Source organism: Fringilla coelebs, assembly GCF_963513975.1.
Source record: "Fringilla coelebs genome assembly, chromosome: 6".
Lineage (NCBI taxonomy): Eukaryota > Metazoa > Chordata > Aves > Passeriformes > Fringillidae > Fringilla > Fringilla coelebs.
In genome coordinates, this window is record NC_140034.1 from 21,920,184 (window position 1) to 21,940,181 (window position 19,998).

General features: G+C 38.9%; 1 protein-coding gene across 1 annotated transcript; it reads left to right on the plus strand.

Moving 5' to 3' along the window:
* Window positions 1-1,762: 1,762 nt before the first annotated feature.
* SNW1 (SNW domain containing 1) lies at window positions 1,763-19,998 on the plus strand (the record flags this gene model as incomplete). The annotated part of the gene is made up of 14 exons (XM_084208485.1): window positions 1,763-1,845; window positions 2,856-3,009; window positions 5,394-5,555; window positions 11,161-11,256; window positions 11,346-11,452; window positions 12,276-12,380; window positions 12,480-12,549; window positions 13,332-13,397; window positions 14,660-14,776; window positions 15,129-15,270; window positions 16,958-17,054; window positions 17,872-17,989; window positions 19,004-19,167; window positions 19,244-19,998. The coding sequence occupies 14 exons, from the start codon at window positions 1,763-1,765 to the stop codon at window positions 19,446-19,448; spliced, it is 1,686 nt and encodes a 561-aa protein (XP_084064611.1). The 3' UTR covers window positions 19,449-19,998.

A 19,998-nucleotide genomic window follows, 5' to 3' on the forward strand; every position in this document is an offset into this window, starting at 1 on the left:
AATGGATAACCCTTTTTCTGTTCATAACATAGCTCACACTGTATGAGTCTCCTCCCAGTATCCCTGAACATTTTGCCACTCATTTTGAAACATACAGACTTTATGAATAGCAATTTCATATTGATGGCAAGCTGATGAAAATGGTGACTAGTATAAATCATAGTATGTGCCTTCCTCTGTAACTTCTTCAGAAATACCTCATGCAGCATTGATCCACTGCTGATGATTCCTTTGTAGTTTGAAAAGCCAGCCACTTCCCAACCCCAGTGGCACACCTCTTCAAATGTTGCACAGTGTTAATTCTTTAATCAAAACATCATCATAAGCAGAAGACAGAAGTAATGGTATGGTGATGCATTCCCCTCATACAGCATCAAATAATACTCCACCACAAAGAAAGGAGGAGAAATGTCAAAGTAGAAGGGATAAAACAATTTTTTCACTGAGACTATTATAACAGCTGGGCACAGAAGCCTTGGCAACTTCCAAGGGGGAAAGAAGGCTCCTGAATCAGGTGGCAATATTGCCAGATGTCACAACAGCGATACTGTTACTAAATGACTGACAGAATTGGGTAGAAGGGATGACAGATGAGTTTTGCTTAGTAAAATAATTGATAAATGGTAGGTGACAAAGTTTTGTATCTTTACCTTTGTATGAATTGCTCATAAGACACCAGCTATCTCAGAGAGAAGGGGAAGTGTCTGTCATTCATGGATAGATTCTTCCCTTCCTAGATAGATACTGCTTGTGGTGACAGAGCTGCTGTCATCACAATGTTAGGCCAAAAACTGATTCCCATTGGAGATGACGAGTTCAGGCATAGAGGGACTGCACAGGATTGTCCTTACCTTCCTCCAAATCTCCCCAGTCCTAGAAGCTGTAGCAGATTAATTTAGCCTGAAGGAGTAGCTCACCCTTAAGATTAGGAGATGATAAAGCAGACAAAATTACTAGAGGGCTGCAAGAGAGTTACTCTGCCGTATCATATTCCTGCCTCTTATGGTATGATTTCTAAAATCTCTGATAGACCATGTTTGTTTCTTTAGTCATTCTACTCTTTTTCTTTTCTGTCTGGCTTCTGTTTCTCTCTAGATGAACCGTCCCTGGCTCAGTGAGACTCTTCTGCCTTTGATTCACTAGATGCAATGTAACAATTGCTACTAATAATTAATAACCGTCTCTGGTTATATATGGTGCTATATATTTCCACTTTAACTCAAATAGTGATTTTCCTATGTAAAGCTCTGCCTAGTTCCCATGTATTACAACTCCCTGAGAAGTATTTTTCCACATTTCAAATTTTAATTGTACTCTAAATAGTGCATCTCTTGATTTGATTTAAAGAACTTCTATGTAATAGATGGATTGCAATTCAACATAGACAGCACAATTCCTTTTTAATGCAGATGTTTTTCTATTTTAAATAAATATTTTTGCACCACTTTATGTCTCTTTTCTTCCCTTCACTCTCATGTCCCCGTTCAATTATTTCTAAGCAGCAGGTATCAGAATAAATTTTATTCCGGTCCACTTGTTCTATATTTTCTGTTTTTTACTTGGACATATTCAGCTGGATGAACTGTGAAGTTACGGAACTTGTTGAAGACTGTGAATAGCGCCGGGGAGCGGAGTAGGATGGCTGAAGAAATATTGTAAAACTACACCTCCCAGGATGCCTTGCGGCCTACCGCGCGCGCCGCCGCGCCCCGAGTGACCGCATGGAGACTACAACTCCCAGGACACGCTGCGGGTACTGCGCATGTGCAGGTGTCACCGCCTTCCCCCTCCTCGGCGGCCCGCTTCCGAGCAGACGGCGTACGCGGTCAAGATGGCGCTCACCAGGTGGGTCGGGTGGGCCCACCCGGGCCGTGGGGGCCATGCGACATCCCGGCTGGCCCGGGGATTCCCCGCCGCGCTGGGGGGCTCCGCTGACGGGAGCGGCCGCGGTTAGGGAGTGCACTGAGGGGCCGCGGCCTCTCCTGGGCAGTAGGCCCGGCGGCCGGGCCGCGGCCGCAGAGAGTGCGGCGAGGGCCGGTGGGGCCTGGGGGAGCCCTGGCGGGAGCGGATGTTTGGCCCTTGCTCAGGGCTCTGCTTCTTTCGCGTGTTCACTGCGGGTGGAAGGAGCTCCTCCGCCTCGGTTGGGTCCCTGGGGTTTTGTAGAGGTTTCCTCACCGTCAGAGAGGGCGAGCGGTCTTTGTTATGAATGTCTCTCTCAGGGAATGGGAGTGCGGCTGCGGTGCCTGCCCCGGAATCCCGAGTTTCTCTGGATACTTTCTTAGTAAATACATAAAAGGGCTGTGTAGACAAAAAGAGTTGAAAAGGGGGAAGTGAAGAAATTTGGATTCGACTTACTCTTGGCAGGGAGGTGTCAGGCGTTGAGAGATCGTTGTCACATCTGCCTGTGGGTGTTTGCGTTGAGAGGAAGAAAGAGCGAATCATTGGGACTGGAGACATAGGAACATAATATTTCTTTCTTATTTCATGGTAGTGTAAAGAATACCAGTAATACGTGACATTCCTTTTGGAAAACGGGCATTTCCACTCTTCTGTTCAAGAAAGATGTGAATGTGTGTGAATTTAGCATTTGTTTTTGTAGGAATCTTCCAGAACGCTGAGAAAGCACGCATTGCCACTCTAATCTCAGAAGTTACTAAATCTCAGAAGCTGCTCTCACATTTATGAGTGCAATGCTCAAGTTTCATAAATTGTTTCTTAATCTATAGAGAGTGATTGTTGAGAAAGTATTAACTTAGCAAGAAGTTGACTCAAACATAGTTGAGTGTCCATGAGTGAAGTTACTGGAATGAACTTTTTATTTCATTTTCCTTTGGTTGCTCTCCATGGATGTCCAGTTTTTTGCCAGCTCCAACGCAGCTATCCCAAGATCAGCTAGAACTAGAAGAACGAGCAAGAGCTCAGAGATCCAGGCAGGCTGCTCTGGTCTCTTCCAGAAGGGAACCTCCCCCATATGGTTACCGGAAAGGATGGATACCGCGTGTGCTAGAGGTAAATATTTAAATTGATGCAGTAGTAATGTGTCTGCTAAAGGGGAAAAAAAATTCTGGAGTAGAAATAAGCTCTGATCACCTTGAATGTTGCTGAGGATTGTGCAAAGCCTTACAACGTACATCACCCAGATTGCTTGATAGTCTTGTGTTAGGAGAGGTTTTCATTTACCAGATTCCTTTAAAACATTTGATGGTAAACAGGATGGTCTATGTCTACTTCTGTTCAGAGATTGTTGTGTTGTAACGTGGAAATACATCTGTGAAGACGAGGTTCCCCTGGGAAAGACATCCATATTTTTCCTCTGTTAGTGTTAAATGCACATTCTGGATTATAGCTGAAATAGGTGAGTGTGTGCGTATCAAAGAAGAGAACATTCATGTGTTCTGTTCAAAAAGATAGCTGCTATTGGGGGACAAAATTATTATAGCTGGAAGGAAACTTAAAAATTAGTAAAATATTTGTTGTTTAAGTATGTTACTGCTAAAGGGTTTTGGACAATGTTATGTGTTGTAACCCTTGCCAGTTTAATGTAATCTAAACTGGAACTGCTAAAGGTAGAAAGAAAATACAGATGTGATCTGATAACAAAACTGTTTTAGTACAGTCTCTTACTGTGAGCCAGAATAACGTTGCAGTTAGAAGTGATCCTTGACAGTGACTTCTGAGACCTGTTCTGATGAGTCACAAGCCAGTGCTCTTGGAACAAGCATGCTGTTGAAGTTTTATTACAGTACTTCATGTATGATCCTACCTTGTTTCCAAATACCATAATTTCATCAACTTGTAACAACATTGCCCTCATTTATGTTTGAGTGCCATTTTTGTAAATGCAACACTGTTCTGTGGTGATCCATGTACTTCAAATAGTAGTTCACTGAAAGGAAGCATTCTTATGTGGGTTCAGCATTTAGTCATATGCTGCATATGTATGATGTCAAAAATTATACTTTTATTATATCCAGTGTAAGTTTCCCTTCCTACGCTGTTGAGTATTAAAGTTAATGTTTTAGTGCTTATTCTTTCTTCATGTTAATAAATTTTTTAAGAAGCCGGGTGCTGAAGGCTTGCGAAGACTTTCCAGCACCACTTGACCACAAATTAATACACATCCCAAAGAGCCTGTTAAGGGCTCCTTTCTGCTTCATAAACAAGTGCAAATTGCAGTAAATACTTTCAAAGCATAACCTTTGTCCAGTGACCCTTGGCTGCCAATGCTGGAAAATACAAAACCTGTTCTTAATACATTAAGAGTTAAAAAAAAAAAAATTAAAAATTGAAGAATGACTGAATTTGGTTTTGGCTAATACTTTAACAACTAATTGTTGAATGTTGGACATCCAGTGGAAAACTTCAGGTAATGGAAACTGTGTTTCAAGAAGCATTTGCAGATGGGATAAGCACACTGTCTTTGTTTGGAAGTGTTCTGCTTGGTCATTTCCAGTCTCAGTCCACTCCATCACAGTGGTGGTACCTACTTGGTCACGTGGTGAGCATGGAGGGAGATTGGTCTGCTCAAGACACCCATTCTTATTTTTTGATCTGTTTTGTTACCAGATTCCATGTTAGCCTTGCCATTGCAACAGAGAAAGGGATAGATGCTCATCCCTTCGCATTCCCTTGGAGGAAGCATTCACTGCTTTAGGCTAATGATTCCTCTAAGGTGTTGCATTTGAAACTGTAGCCTGAAGTTGTTTTATGAATAGTACCACTGCATCCTCTGTGGTACTGAGCCAGGGTGATCTGCTTTAAGAAGTCTTTTGGTTATCTGTTTATTAAATGCTTTTACACCAACACATTGTAGGAGAGAGGAATAAACTGTAAGAATATTGTGCTGTTGGGTGCTGGCCCAATTTTCAGTGTGTTTATGCATAAATTAAGGGAATGTTTGACACATGTCACATTGTAAAGCTATGAGCTACAGGCTTTGAAAAGAATGGAATGGTTTATCTATCTTCTTCATTACAGTGTGAAAAGCAAAAAATAACCAGTAGAAGTCTTGATAAAAATGCTGCTCTTATAATTTTCATATCCACAGTTGCTTTATTTCAGATCAATTTTTGAAGTTCTGATTAATAACTGACATGAGAATTAGATACTTAATTTTTTATTGTCTGTAGCATAGTATTGGCTGCACATTCTAGTCAGTAATATCTGTTCCTAGTTTGTGCAGGAAATAATTACTGCAAGATATCTCTCCATTTCAGTGTCTTTTAATAACTGTGAGTTCTCTCATTAATTGCTTTCTTACCAGAGAAAATGTTACCAAAGAATAATGTTACTGGAACATTTTTAGCACGTTAGTTGTTGAAATCAATCTGCTTTTCCATTCTATTTCGCATTTTTTTGTCTTTTGGACATTCACCACTTTTTGTTTTCTGTAGGATTTTGGAGATGGGGGTGCTTTCCCAGAAATTCATGTGGCCCAATATCCATTGGATATGGGCCGAAAGAAGAAAATGTCCAATGCTTTGGCTGTTCAGGTGGATGCAGAAGGAAAAATAAAATATGATGCAATTGCTCGACAAGGACAGTCAAAGGACAAGGTAATATTTCTTCCAGTATGTCAGCTGGCATATATACTTGGAAAAGTTGTATGTACACATTGCATATCCTTGAACTCATTGGTCTGGCATTAGCCTCATGGATTGTGTCCTGTTTTCTTATTTAAGAATTAAAATAATGTCAGAAATCGTGTTCTTCTCTATAATGTAATTAAATGATAAGGCAAAAATGGGGAAAACCTCTACACTTGATGGCTTAGCAGTTATCTTTTTCCAAGGAAGGCAAGAAAGTGAAAACAGTTCTGCAGCCTCATTTTAGTGTGTAGAGAGAGGGGGCAAAAAATGGACAGAAAACACAAGTCAGCCTTTAGAACACTGTACCTTGTGTCTTACTGATCCAACATTTGACACTTCTTGTTGTTTTCAGTGGTTTTGGTCTCTGTTTTTGCTATTGTTATTTAAGTGCAGCAGAAAGTATTGCCAGTGGTTATACTACAAAAGTTTTGTGCTGAGTTCAGAGATAGCAAGATTCTTACGGAGTTTTTAGGGGAAACTTCAACTTCGTGTATCCAGTAGCCTTTCTAAAACCAAGAGATGACACTTCAGGTCCTAAATAATTTCAAGGAGATCACATACTTGGGTCTCCTAAGTCTTCTTTAAGGAGTATTTACACTTGCCTTTTCAAGTGTAGCCAAGTGGGCTCTGTGGACTTTAATTCTCTAAAGCAGGTGTTGAGGGTGATGAGTGTGTGACCAGCTGCTCTTTCCAGCAAGCATCTTCTGTAAAGAAAGTATAAACAGTGTTAACTACAAAGAGTGTTTTAGCTAATAGATGTAAATAGTTGGTGTCAAAATAATTTGACTTCTTGGGCTTTAAATTAGGGTGTCTTGAAAGCTTATGATTATGTAATATGCCTCATATCTTACTACATTTGAGGAAGGGAGGAAACCAAAATACAGACTTTACCTCTCAATCAAAAAAATAGGATGGGCATTCTAAGAATATCAGGGAAAATACTTTACAGATTAATTTATTGCTTTAAATAGATTCTACAGCCAGTAGGATTTTATATTTAATTAATATCTGAGTGTCAAAGCATCACATCTTGCACATCCTCATCCTGTGCAGCACCTTTGAAAAAGGTGAGTGCAAACCGGACTGCATACCATCATGTGGAAGAAAGTAGTTAAACTAAAAAGAAAAAAAACCAGCAGTGGCAATATTTTTATTGAGGGGACTTTTCTTGAAGTTCCATCCATTAGACTTTATCTAATGTCTGGAATTATTTTTCAAGAGGAAGGAGTTAAAATATTAATTCTTTTAGAATAAATTTTTTACTAAATATTTGATACTTCATGCTAAATAGAAATGCTACTTTGTCAAAAGCATACAAAATAATTTCAAGCAGATAATTAGACAAGAAGTAATCATATAAATTTTGGGGAAGCTGCGAACCAAATAATAAGAAAAAATTTGTGTAGTTAAACCCTCATTTTTACAACTTGTCAAATACATCTTTACTTACTTGTCAGTTTATCTTTAATTTGTATGTAATAGAACTGTTCAGATTGGAATCTTAGTATGTTTGAAAAATAATTAGATATGATAGTAGGCTTGAGGCAGAAACAACCATGATCTTTCACTGGGTCTTATTTGGTTTAAAGTTAGGAAAATGCTTCTTAACAGATAGAGTTAAATTTAAGCTGTTAATGTTTGTCATATTTGATTGATGAAGATCTGTACTTTCATTAACTTTCCATATGTTGTCTATAATGAAGGCAGTAATATTCTTTCTCATTCACCAAGATGGAAGAGATGTGAGACTTTTCTAAAACCAGGCTCTGTAGAACTGTAGAGCTGGGTTTCCTAAATCCTGAGCTCTGCCTTCTGTGTCAGGTTGATCTTGATTGCATCCAGCAGGCTGTAAAAGCTGAGAGTAAAGATTAAGTATTGTGAGTCAAAGGGGAGTAAAACTGAGGGAAGATTAGATCACAGATTCATAGAATGGTTTGGGTTGGGACTCCCTCTGCCAGACCAGATTGATCAGAGCCTCATTCATTCTGGCCTTGAACACTTTGAGGGATGGGCTGTCCATAGCTTCTCTGGGCAGTCTGTTCCAGTGCTTCACCACCCTCATAGTAAAGAATTTCTTCTGAATCCTGATCTAAACCTGCCTTCCTTCAGCTTAAAGCACTTCCCCTTTGTCCTGTCACTACATGGCCTTATAAGTCCTTCTCCAGCTGGTAGGTTCCTTTAGGTACTGGAAGGCTACTGTAAGGTCTCTCAGGAGCCTTCTCCAGGCTGAAACACCGCTAACTCTCTCGGCCCATCTTCATAGAAGAGGTGCTGCAGCCCTGTGGTCAACTTAGTGGCCCTATCTGGACTCATTCCAACAGATCAAGGTTGTTTTTGTGTTTGGGGCCTCAGATCTGGATGCATCACACCAGCTCAGGTCTCACCAGAGCAAAGTAGAGGGGCAGAATCACCTCCCTCAATCTGCTGGCCGCACTGCTTTTCATGTAGCTCAGGATAAAATTGGCTTTCTGTGCTGCAACAGCTATTTGAAACAATTTCACTGGAAACGGCAGAACTAGTATTGCTTGATTTGATTTGCTTTGCAGGAGAAAGTATTCCCAGATATGTCATAGGGAGTGGTTCTTCAGTGATCTGTGTTGAGTTGAATAATATGGAATATTTTCTCTAAAGAGCTTCTGATAGTACAGGGTCAGTAGGATTAGATGCAGAAGTCTTATTTTCCAGAGAGCTGCAGCCATCATTCAGTATTTCTTCGATCTTAATACTTAGGGCTAAATGAAACAGATACTTAGCAGCCTGCCAGAAATGAGATGAGTTTATGAACCTTTTCTAGGAGCTACTTGTTTGGTCTGAGTTAGGAAGCAAATTTTGTTCTTGCTACAGCTTATGGATTTTTTGAAGTTGAATTTAGTATTCTGCCTTCTTGTAGAGGCAGCAGTTCCATCACCCAGCCCCTATCTCGAGATGGCTTGTCAGCAGTTTCTGCTATTGCAGTGGTTCATCTCCCTTGCATCTGTTCCCTTATGTATTTTAAAAATAGTGCCTTCAGAGTATGTTCCTTGAAAAATACTGACATCAATGTGATAGTCTGACAAGCTTCCTGTTTGAGGTTGGCAGAAAGTCTGCTAGACATGAAATGCTGGATAACGTTGACAGGCCTGGATGCATGACCTTATGGATCTGTGGATGGAGTTCCATCTGGTTGTCGAGATGAAGGATTTCTAGCCTAGCTGTGTGGTTAGTTCTTGTGCTGCTGTAAATTCTTTCAATACTTTCTCTACTTATATTACTTAAAGCTAGACTAAAATAATGCATCAATAGTGATATATTTTGATGAGACTGCTGCTGTCCCTTTATTAGGAAAATAAGAACATGTAATTGCATCCGGTGTTTTTATGAAGATGGAAGAAAGAGTGACATCAAGGAATGGAACTGTTAGGTCCCTTACTTTTTACAGCAAGAATAACTTTATATGCTGGAGTTTGATTTCTTCCTCATGGCCTAAGGCTGTGGCTTATTTGTTAAAGGAGAAAAAAAAACAATCATGAAGCTTATTTACAGGTTTTATTCCCAAGATTGTTGATTCAATCAAAACATTTACAAGAGAGTAGTTCCATTGTTGAAGGAAGTCCTGTCACAGGTATGGGACAGGTCAAGAGAACATGAATCTTAACTCAAATAATCAAAAGTGTTATTTACTCGCAACTTATTTGCCTTTGTGGCAGAGCTTGGTTTGACAGTCTGCTACCAGTTTGTTTTCTGGTGTGTGTAACAGGCTTACAACCTGGTAATCTTAATGACTTTTTAAATTTTGTGTACTTCATATGGAGAAACTGTTCTTTGACCAGGAAGGCATTCGTGCTGCATTGCTTGATGTAAATTCTTGATTGACATATAGGATTGATGAGCACTGTAGAGGGCTGGTTGAGATATGTAGAACAAAATATGTTGAGGATTTCTGTGTAGCAAATTAAGAAATTTCTATCAAGACATTGGCACTATCAAGTGCCTTGTGAGACTGTGAATGTGATTGATGTCTAAACCCTGCCATGTGGTACAGTGTCTTAGCCAGTTAGGTAATATTATTCTCTTTCCGACTGTAGCAGCATGCAGATTTCTAATTGCTGCCTGTTAAGGCTGCCCCAGCCCCGCAATCATGTAGTTGTAGCAAAACTTGAGGTTTTTCTTTCTGCCTAGAAGGAGATTCTGCTTTTCAGTAGCAATCAGAGTGATTGCTCAGGCTCATGTTTCCTTTCAAATTTAGTAGACTGAAAAATGGTAGTGGATGGGCATAGTACAATATCAAACAATCCCAGTCTCTTCTTTAGCTTAGATGAGTGAAATATCTTAACATTACTCGAAACAAGATAAATGTCTAGAAAAACAACAAAAATAAATGTAAATTCATTATCTGCCTCTTTTTATCACTTCAGAAAAAGACTACAATTAAAACATGCAAGTGTATGAAGTTTTTGGTGGCAACAGAAATGTTTGTATTTTCAGGATAGTTGAATCTATATTATATATTTCTTCCATAATAAAGCTTCTTGCCAATTTCATACAATACTTCAGAGCTTAAATAGTTCATGTAGATCATTTATACCTCAGTGTCAAGTAGTTTTTAGATCTCTCTTGGACCACCACAAGAAGTAGCTTTTTTTATTTCCTTCTTTTGTCTTTTGGGATGCTCTAAAACTCCTTCAGCCTACTTTGTTTTTCATATTCTTCTTCAGCAAGACACTTGGACTTATGAGTTAATTACCTTAGAGGAACATTTCTCTTCAAATGTCCTTCATTCAGGACCTGAGAAGCTAGAATACTACTGATACTAATTCAAATGATTAAATTTTAGGAGTGAAGGCTGAGAAGTAGAAAATGGCTCTTATGTGGTTAATTAATGCTGAAGCCAAAGGTTAATTTTGTAGTTGGACATGTACTGTATAATGAACTTGAAATAATAGTTCCTGACTTTTAACCCTTAGAACTAAAACTTCCTATTTTATTGGATACATGTGAAGCATTCATGTAATACAATACATTTTTCCCTGAAGCCATCTAATAGTATTCTTTCCCTGTGTTTAAGATTGGGACTTAGAGCTGCCAGGAGCTAGCTGCAGGTTGTGTGAAAACTCAAGTACCTATATAAGGGAAAGTGTCAAGGTTTCTCAAGTATTTATTTTTTCAAGAAACCAGTAAACATAATGAAATGAAAAAAATACAGCTTGTGGAAAATACTTGTATCAAATTCTTGAGTAATCCTTGAAAACAGAAGTAAAAACGTGTGGGATTTTATCAGTTTGGGGTCCTTAAGAAAGGAAAATACAAGGAATGGGAGGCAGAAAACTGCTGTCTAATGCTAGTTCTGAGAGCAGCTTATATAATTATATTTATCAGATTGCTTCATTTCTTCAATTACTCCATCTGTAAAATGGGGTCCAGAGTATATATGTAAACAGGTCTTCTAATTGAACAATATGTAATCATAATGCATTTATAGCTGTATATTAATTTTAATTAGTATCCAGAGTATAGTCTAAGCCTGAAACATTTCCTTTGTTATATGTACACTTATTCCTGTTCATCAGCACTAGTAGAATCTAATGTTTTCCAGGTCATTTACAGCAAGTACACAGATCTTGTGCCAAAAGAGGTCATGAATGTGGATGATCCTGAACTGCAAAGACCAGATGAGGAGGCAATTAGAGAGGTATTGTATGCACTGATGTGCCTAGTTAGCAGTGGTATGCTTTATGTTTTGCAATGGGATAAGATGTACACTGTGGTTTTTTTCTTCAGATAACAGAGAAGACAAGAGCAGCCTTGGAGAAATCAGTCTCCCAAAAAGTTGCAGCAGCCATGCCAGTTCGAGCTGCTGACAAACTAGCTCCTGCACAGTACATTCGGTATGTAGCACTGGTTTTCTGTAAAATGGTGTGATATATGAAATGGATTAAAATTGGCATATTGGTTGAATTTCTGAGAACAGAAATTCCTCCTGAATTCTATTCTTCTGTAAGGAATATGAAACTGCCTTCTCTATTTTGAATTAACCCACTAATGATCACATAGTGTAGAAATATATCTTTAACATGTCATGAGTTATGGCACTTTTGAGGTGTTATTGTTTTAGCAAAAAACCACAGATTTGCCAGGGATCACTATTAATAATGCTGCCCTGAAAGCAAAATATTTACTCTAAGTTTCAAGCCACAACAAGACATGTAATAAAGTTCTTCCTTCACAGAAAATGAGTAGTTGGAAACAATTGAAATTATGAGGAGGCTGATACTTACTTACAATGATTTTCTGTTTCAAACATGGAAAATTTTCATGACAGGGTTACACTTGGCTTGAAGTTAATTCTGAAAAAAGGTATGTGAAGAGGTTCTTAATGAACAGTAAGACAACACCAGGACTTCACAGACATAGGTAGCGAGTATTGTGACAAGCTATGTGTACTGTACTTATTTTTCTTTTATTTCAGACTCTAGGTTGAAATAGGAGAATATAGTCCTGAAGAGAAGTTACATTCTGTCTGGTGTAACTGAGTCTGCACTCAGTGCAGTATCATCTTTGCAGTTACCTGCTGCTGTCATTCATAGTGGGTAGTCTTAAACTGTTGTGGATAAAATGAAACCACAGCTAGAGCAGTGAACTGAGTGAAAATGGAGGTGGCAAAGAAATATCTAGCTGTGTGCAGAGAGCTGAGCACTGTGTTTTGTTCAGGTACACACCATCTCAGCAAGGAGTTGCATTCAACTCTGGAGCAAAACAGAGAGTTATTCGGATGGTGGAAATGCAGAAGGACCCTATGGAGCCTCCAAGATTCAAGTAAGTATTCATGGCTTTCTCAGGGCAAATAGAAGATTCTGAAGTGTATTTCTGTGCAACATGCTGACTGTAATTGTAATTGTTTTCTTAATTGCTCAGAATTAACAAGAAGATTCCACGAGGACCACCATCTCCTCCAGCACCCGTAATGCACTCTCCAAGTAGAAAGGTATGAAATGCCATAGCTGTTCTCAGTTTTGAATGCTAAGTTGGGTCCACAAATTCTTCTTTGATCTAGTTCATTTCTGTGTACCTTCTCATTACTGATCTTCTGATGTGAAGATGTAAACTTGGTGCCCAGTGCAGTCTTTTTGTTTGTTTTTTTATTTTTTTCATTTGGGCAGTTCTGAAAGTAGCTGTCTTTTCATTTATCTTGTCAAAGGTTGAGTAGATGTCTCATACAGTTTATGCAGGGATGCATTGCTGAATTTGTTCATGGCATGAATGAGCTGACCAAGGCTTTTGCCTGGGTATTCTTATGTTTCTTTTAGACATTGCTGTTAAGCTAATCCTTAATAGCACTGACTTGTGTCATTAAGGATTAGCTCCTTCTGAGAGATGAGTGTAGTGGTGGTTCATCAGTTTGGTACAACTTGAATAGCTGCTAAATGTGTGGATGTTAACAAGCTGGCTCTGAGTTACCGCCTGTGTGATGAAAGCTTAAGAGGATGCTGAAGAGCTGTCAGGACTTTATTCCTGCTGGCAAAGATAGAGTGCAAAAATAAATCCTATGGCAGAGGGTTAGGAACCAGCTGATCTCTAAGGTGAATTCCAGTCAAACCATTCCTTGATTTTGTAATCTTAGTGCTGCTAAGAAGATCTGGGGTTTTGTTGTGGAGTCCTGAACTACTCTAACTTATTTCAATAGTTTCATAGCTGCCTTTGAGAAAGAAAACAGTATTTCCTTTTACTATAAATCTGAAGATGACTTTGCTTATTCTCTTAAATCAGATGACTGTGAAAGAGCAGCAAGAGTGGAAAATTCCTCCATGCATTTCAAACTGGAAAAATGCAAAGGTAATTAAGTTGTCATAAATTTATTTTGCTAATTCTACACCCTGATGGGAAACTTAAGTGAATGATTTAAGCTTGAATAATACTGATGTTAAACATCTAGAGTTAGGTAAATCAGCTGCTTCCAGCATGGAGAACACATCATGATACAGTTCATTTTTCTTCAGTTTGGCATATAAAGGATGTCCAATTGAGAGTGTAGAACTGAGGGTGAATATGTTACTTCATGACAGAGATTATAAATTTTGAGAGGAAAAATTTATATTAGTTAAAATCCTCATAATAGTGCAGTCCAAAGTCAAAATCTCTCAAGGTCACAAAGTAAAGCCATCTAAACTGAAAAACAGCAGACTATCAGAGACCCAAGCATGTTTCTTTATAATACTGCAGTCCGTATTTCTGGAAAGCTTTCCTTGTTGCATTCTTTCATTAATTAATTTTTATCACTGGTCAGCTAGCTATTTTTGCTCCTTGTTTAAGTAAGTATGTACTGCCCCTTGGATTTTTATGAGTTATTAAGTTTATGTTCCTAGAGAGGGGAGAATTTATTTGCTGCAATAACTGGTCTGATCATTCTGAAATGTACTAAACTGTTGTCCTGAGACAGCCTCTTCAAATGGAGGAAGGAAAAGCTATATGTTTGGATGTCACTTTTTCCTACGCCAACACAGCTGTCTAACTGGGACTGATGCTAATTAGGGGATCAAATTTTAGGTTACAGATGCTAAAACCAAAGCAAAAATTTTGTAGAGCTCACTAAAAAAAATCTTTAAATATAATCTATAAATAATTTTGAGTTTCAGCTTTGGAAAACAAAATTGGCATTTAGTGTGTCTTACTTTTGCTGGCTGCCTTGTCACTTACTTTCTCATTTTGAATCAGCTAATCTCTTAACAGGTATGAAAACAGTTTAGATAAAACAATTTTTAAGCAAAAAATTGTAGAACAGAGTCTGGAGAAACTATTACTTGCAGTTCTTAACACAAAGCAAAAAGTGGACCGTATCACTTGAAAACTGTCTTTTGTCCTAAGATGAACCTTGAAGGGAAGCTGTGATTTGGATTTGGTGGGCGGTGGAATTGGAGTGAAGCTTTGTATTACCTGGCAAGAACTGAAGTACATATGAAAAGGAGATCCATTGAGGCACGATAATGATGGGCTGTGAATTTTGTGTGTATTTTTGTTTCCTTACACAACGAATATAATAATGCTTGTTATTACAAATACTGTTTCTGTGATTAACTGCCTCTCTGTTCCCACTGTAGGGTTACACCATTCCATTAGATAAGCGTCTGGCTGCAGATGGCAGAGGACTGCAGACCGTTCATATCAATGAAAACTTTGCCAAACTTGCTGAGGCGCTCTATATTGCTGACAGAAAGGTCAGGTAGTTCTTCACACTGTTTTGTTCCATATAGATTTACCATCTTTGTATGTTAATTTCCTTCAGAAAATCAGCTGTGAGTAGGCTGTAGCTTTTTAATTTGTCCTGCTTCTTTGCTAACCTAAAACTTAAGGCCTTAAACCACTATCTCTGAATCATGGGCTCAGTGTGGGTTCAGTTATTGGAAGTCATGGGTCTTGTCTCTCAGCTCTAACTGCTGTGGCTGATGGGATTTAAGCTTCCTAATTTTGGCTTTATTTGTGTCCTGTTTACTGGCTGACTCTGTGACAGATCGGCATGTATCCCACATGCTACGCTTTCTGTATTTTTAACCACGTCTTTTTGTGCAGGCTCGGGAGGCAGTAGAGATGCGTGCCCAGGTGGAGAGGAAGATGGCTCAGAAAGAAAAGGAGAAACATGAGGAAAAGCTCCGAGAAATGGCTCAGAAAGCCAGGGAGAGAAGAGCAGGGATCAAAACCCATGTTGAAAAAGGTACATTTCTTTGTCATTAAGACGCTATGGCTTTTTTAATACTCATAAGTGTGGGTTTGGAGTATTAAGCTGAGAACTTAAAATATCTAAATACCAGCTGAAATTTCTAAGTATGACATCAGTTCATGTCTTTTTTGGTTAATTCACTGGCTGGTTTGATGGGATGCAGGTTTGAACCTCACATCAATATGTTGGTGTATACATGTTTAGGACACTGAGAATTTTGAAGTTAATAATGCATCAGTGCAAGTGATGGCTTTCATGGACAGTTCTAACTAATTTTTTAAGCTTATTGCAGATGGCAGGCAGATTTGTGTAGAAGAACTAAACCGTCTTTAACAAGGTGATAAATGCAATATTCTGGCTCTTGCACTGCTGTAACTGATCTTGCAGAACTGCACTTTTGTTGGCCAATAGGCCCCAAAAAGCCCTGCTGCCAACCTAACTAAATTGTCTCCATTGTGATGTCTTCTATTCTGATGGAAATTACACTTCAAAGATCAAGATTATGAACTTAGAAAGCAGTTACAATCTCTTCAGAAGATGGAGGGATATGGTCATATAATGCCAAATCCTGCTGCTGGGATGTACTAACCTCTTAGGAAAAGGCTGGGGGCTGGCCAGGTGGAGAGCCATTTTTTTGGAAAGGACCCAGGAGTTGTAGTGGACAATATGCTGAATATAAGCCAGCAGTGTGCCCTGGCAACAGTAATGCTAAGGGCATACAAAGCTGCATCTGCAGGAGTGTAATCAGTAAGTCAAGGGAAAGTAATAATTTCCTTTTATTGGTGACCTCTTAGATATCATCTAGAGTACTATGTGCAGTTATGGGCCTCCAGGTACAAGAAAGACATTGATAAATGGGAGTCAGTTCAGTAAAAGGGGATCAGAATGGTCATGGAGCTTGGGTAACTGCCTGTTCAGGAGATGCTGAGAGAATAAGTCTTGTTCTGCTAGGAGATGATTTGCCATTGGGGCCAAATAATAGGAAGGTTACCCAGAAGATCATAACACAGTGATCCCTAAATGATTATCAGAGCGCTTCACCAAGTTGCACGGTGGAAGAATGAGACAGTGGTCAAGAGCTGAAGCAGGAGGTTTCAACTATGTGTCAGGAGAAAAATTTTCACCATGAGGACAAACAGCAGTGGAACAGGTTGCCTAGGAAATCTGTCAGTCTCTATCCTTGCAGGTTTTCCTCACCTGAGTGGGGAAAAAAACCCTGACCAACCTGGTTTGAATTCAGCATTGATAGCAGGTTTTGAATTAGACCCCCTTCCAACCTGAGTGATTTTCTGATATTGCATCACATAATGTTCTTCAAAACCCTTAAATCCCTGCACGTTTCAATGATACTTTTGTGCTTAGCATTATGATATAATGATCTGTAAATGTTTTAGGATATTAATTCCTAGACAGACAATTATTCTAAGCTCTTGAAAGATAGAAGAACATAGTTGTTAGGATGTCTGCTTTGACTTACCAAGAACAGTCACTTGCTTGGGGCATAAGAAAGCTGTGATGTTCGTGTGTTCAGTTTATTTGTAAGTGTAACATTTTAAATAATGCTAAGGGTTACTACTCTTCTGTGAAATAATACTGAATTGAATTACTAAGCCAATGTCTGTGGAATAATTAATTCAAACTTCAAATATTTGTCTATAATGAACAATCTTTACTTGTTCAGAGGATGGAGAAGCTAGAGAAAGAGACGAAATCAGACATGACAGGCGCAAAGAGAGGCAGCATGACAGAAATCTTTCCCGGGCAGCCCCTGATAAAAGGTGAGTCACCAAAAAAAGCTGGTTTATTCCTGTACTGGCACAGGGAACCTACTACTGGGCTTTCCTTTTTTTGATATAAGTGCCTGAGTTGTATTTTGTGGAGATCGTCACTGGTATGAAGCATAGTTTGTTCATTGTATGAAAAGGTATTACTGTGTTAAAATACTGTATTACTTTCTTTAAAATGTAAAGTCTTCCACATGAATGGGAAAGAGGAGTGTGCTGTGTTGATTTTGAGTGGATTTTTCTTCAGTGGGACTTCAGGTTTAATGTTTTACATTCAGGTTTAATTAACATGTTGACAGCAAAGATTGAATCCTGAATCTTCTAATTTTGGTGAGACCAGAGTTATCAATAGTGGCTTTATTTCTTGAAGTTGTTAATTTTAAGTAAGCTTAGATTTATGAAGGTAGGCTGAAGTATCTTATTAGCTGAAGCCACTGAGATTTCTGAGTGCATATGGTTTCTGGATGCTTAAAATCTCTAGTATGTTGACATTGGATTGCTCGGCCTTTCCAGAAAATAACTACACTAATTCTTGCAAAAAATAAATACGACATTTTAGACCAAGTCAGCTTGATGTGAATTGCAGATAGTTGAAAGCAAATTTAAATGTCATGCCCAGCTGAACATAACTTCTCCAAATGTTTCCTTTGCCAGGAGACAAATTTTAAATGTTACCTAGTAAGGAAGAACAACAGTCAAAATCTGGCTCCTGAGGCAAATCATTAGTGGGGAATACAGGATCGGGTTGCAATTGAGTGTGTCAACAAGTATGGTTTACTGACCTCATAAAACTTTCAAATTTTTAATTCAGGTCAAAGCTGCAAAGAAATGAGAACAGAGATATCAGTGAAGTTATTGCCCTGGGGGTACCAAACCCCAGGCCATCCAATGAAATCCAATATGACCAGAGGCTGTTCAACCAGAGCAAGGTAAAATACCTTTTCACAGTTGTGTAGCTTTCTATGAGAACATGCTTATCATTCCTTTGTGGGTACAGACAGAATATTAAAGAGAGGCTGTTCTCATGGTTGGTGTGGATAAATTCAGAAAAAAATTCTTTACATAAGTGTTTAGGAAGCTATTGATTTCCTTTATCCAGAGTCTATGCAAAAAAAACCCCAAAAGAATATTTTAAGTGTATAGCTGGATTAAAATGTTTTTGTTGTGATTTTTCTCACTGGGGAGTGGTGAGAAAAACTATTTTGCCTTCAAGCTGCAGTGACCTCATTTTCTTCTCTTGTACAAATGTACTGACTGAATAGGAAATCTGCTTTCAGAGAGAAGCGAGTAAATAATTTCTGTTCCCATTACTGCTTGTGTTAATACTTCTAAAGATACAAAGAGTTAACAGCAACATTTATTTTCCCTGAATTTTATACTATTCAGAGATGATAAAATAGATTTGGCTTCAGCAAATCCTTCAATAGACCTGCAGTTTGTCAATCACTCTTCTTCATGTCTCCAGTGAAAGACTTGCAGGCAAGGAGGGAAAGCTGATGAACCAAAAATGAACAAGCAGATACTTATACTTTCAGAGTTTATATAAGCCTCTGTGTGATTTGGATCAGTCAGCTTAAATCATGTTTTCCAGAAATTCTGAATAATACACGTTTCTGTATGGTCGTATTTAGCTATTACAGACAGCTGTACTTGCAGGGCAGACTGAAACGATCCATTATTCTGAAATGCGGATGGCCTGTAATCCTTCCAGTTGCTATCTGGAAGAGTAGGACTGAGCCTTGTAATGTGATGTTCTCTGGACTTAATCCCAGACCCAGACCCACTCACATCCTCATTGAGTGCTTGGACTCATTTGAAATCAATTGTAAATCACACCATGTCATCTTTGTGTAACTGTGTAACATCATCAATGTATTTTGTTGATAAAATAAGTTAGCTGATGTTTTGTAGATTAACTTGTGCCGTTCTGCTGTTCTTCACAGGGTATGGATAGTGGCTTTGCTGGAGGAGAGGATGAAATTTATAATGTTTATGATCAGCCTTGGAGAAGTGGCAAGGATATGGCCCAAAACATCTACAGGCCAAGTAAAAATCTGGATAAGGACATGTATGGTGATGATCTAGAGGCTCGAATAAAGACCAACAGGTAAGGAAATAAATTTAAGAAATATTCTTAATTAGTACTTTGAAGGTAGTCAACTGAGTATAATCTTCTCCTGCAGGTTTGTTCCTGACAAAGAGTTTTCTAACTCGGATCGTAGCACCAGAGGCAGGGGCAGAGATGGACCAGTTCAATTCGAGGAGGATCCATTTGGTTTGGACAAGTTTCTGGAGGAAGCTAAGCAACACGGTGGTTCTAAACGGCCATCAGACAGCAGCCGCCCTAAGGAACACGAGCATGAGAGCAAGAAGAGGAGGAAGGACTAAATGCCTCTGCTCCTTGAGAGGTAGGGAAATGGACTGCAAGCTTGGACTTCATGCAAAAGGGTTTTTAATATTGGGTGTACTGGAGGATGGCATTGTATCACAGCAGTTCACAACTCTGGCCATGTGGATACATACACATACTAACTCTTCTACATGGGACAACTACCTGAAGAGAGAGAAGACACGGAGACCACTTTGAAACATTTCATAAGGGAATCAGTTATTCTTTAGCAAGTTCTGACTGCTGATTCCCCATCGCCCAGCACCTCAGGGTAAGAATGTAGCCCCCTTCCTACAGCTTTAGTTTTTGTAGATAGCTGAAGCTTTGACTTGATCTGTTAAGAGCTTTCCTGCTGTATATAATGATCATCTTATGCTGTAACAGATGCTGGGGTGTTAATAATTCAGTGTTTTAGTGTGGCTATACAGTTTATTTGAACAAGGGAGGGGAAACAGCTGGATCCTGTTTTAAAACAAGCACTCATTCATAGTTTCTCAATAATCTTTATTTTAGTTTCTTTACATTTAGTGAAATAAAGCCTCCTTCCAC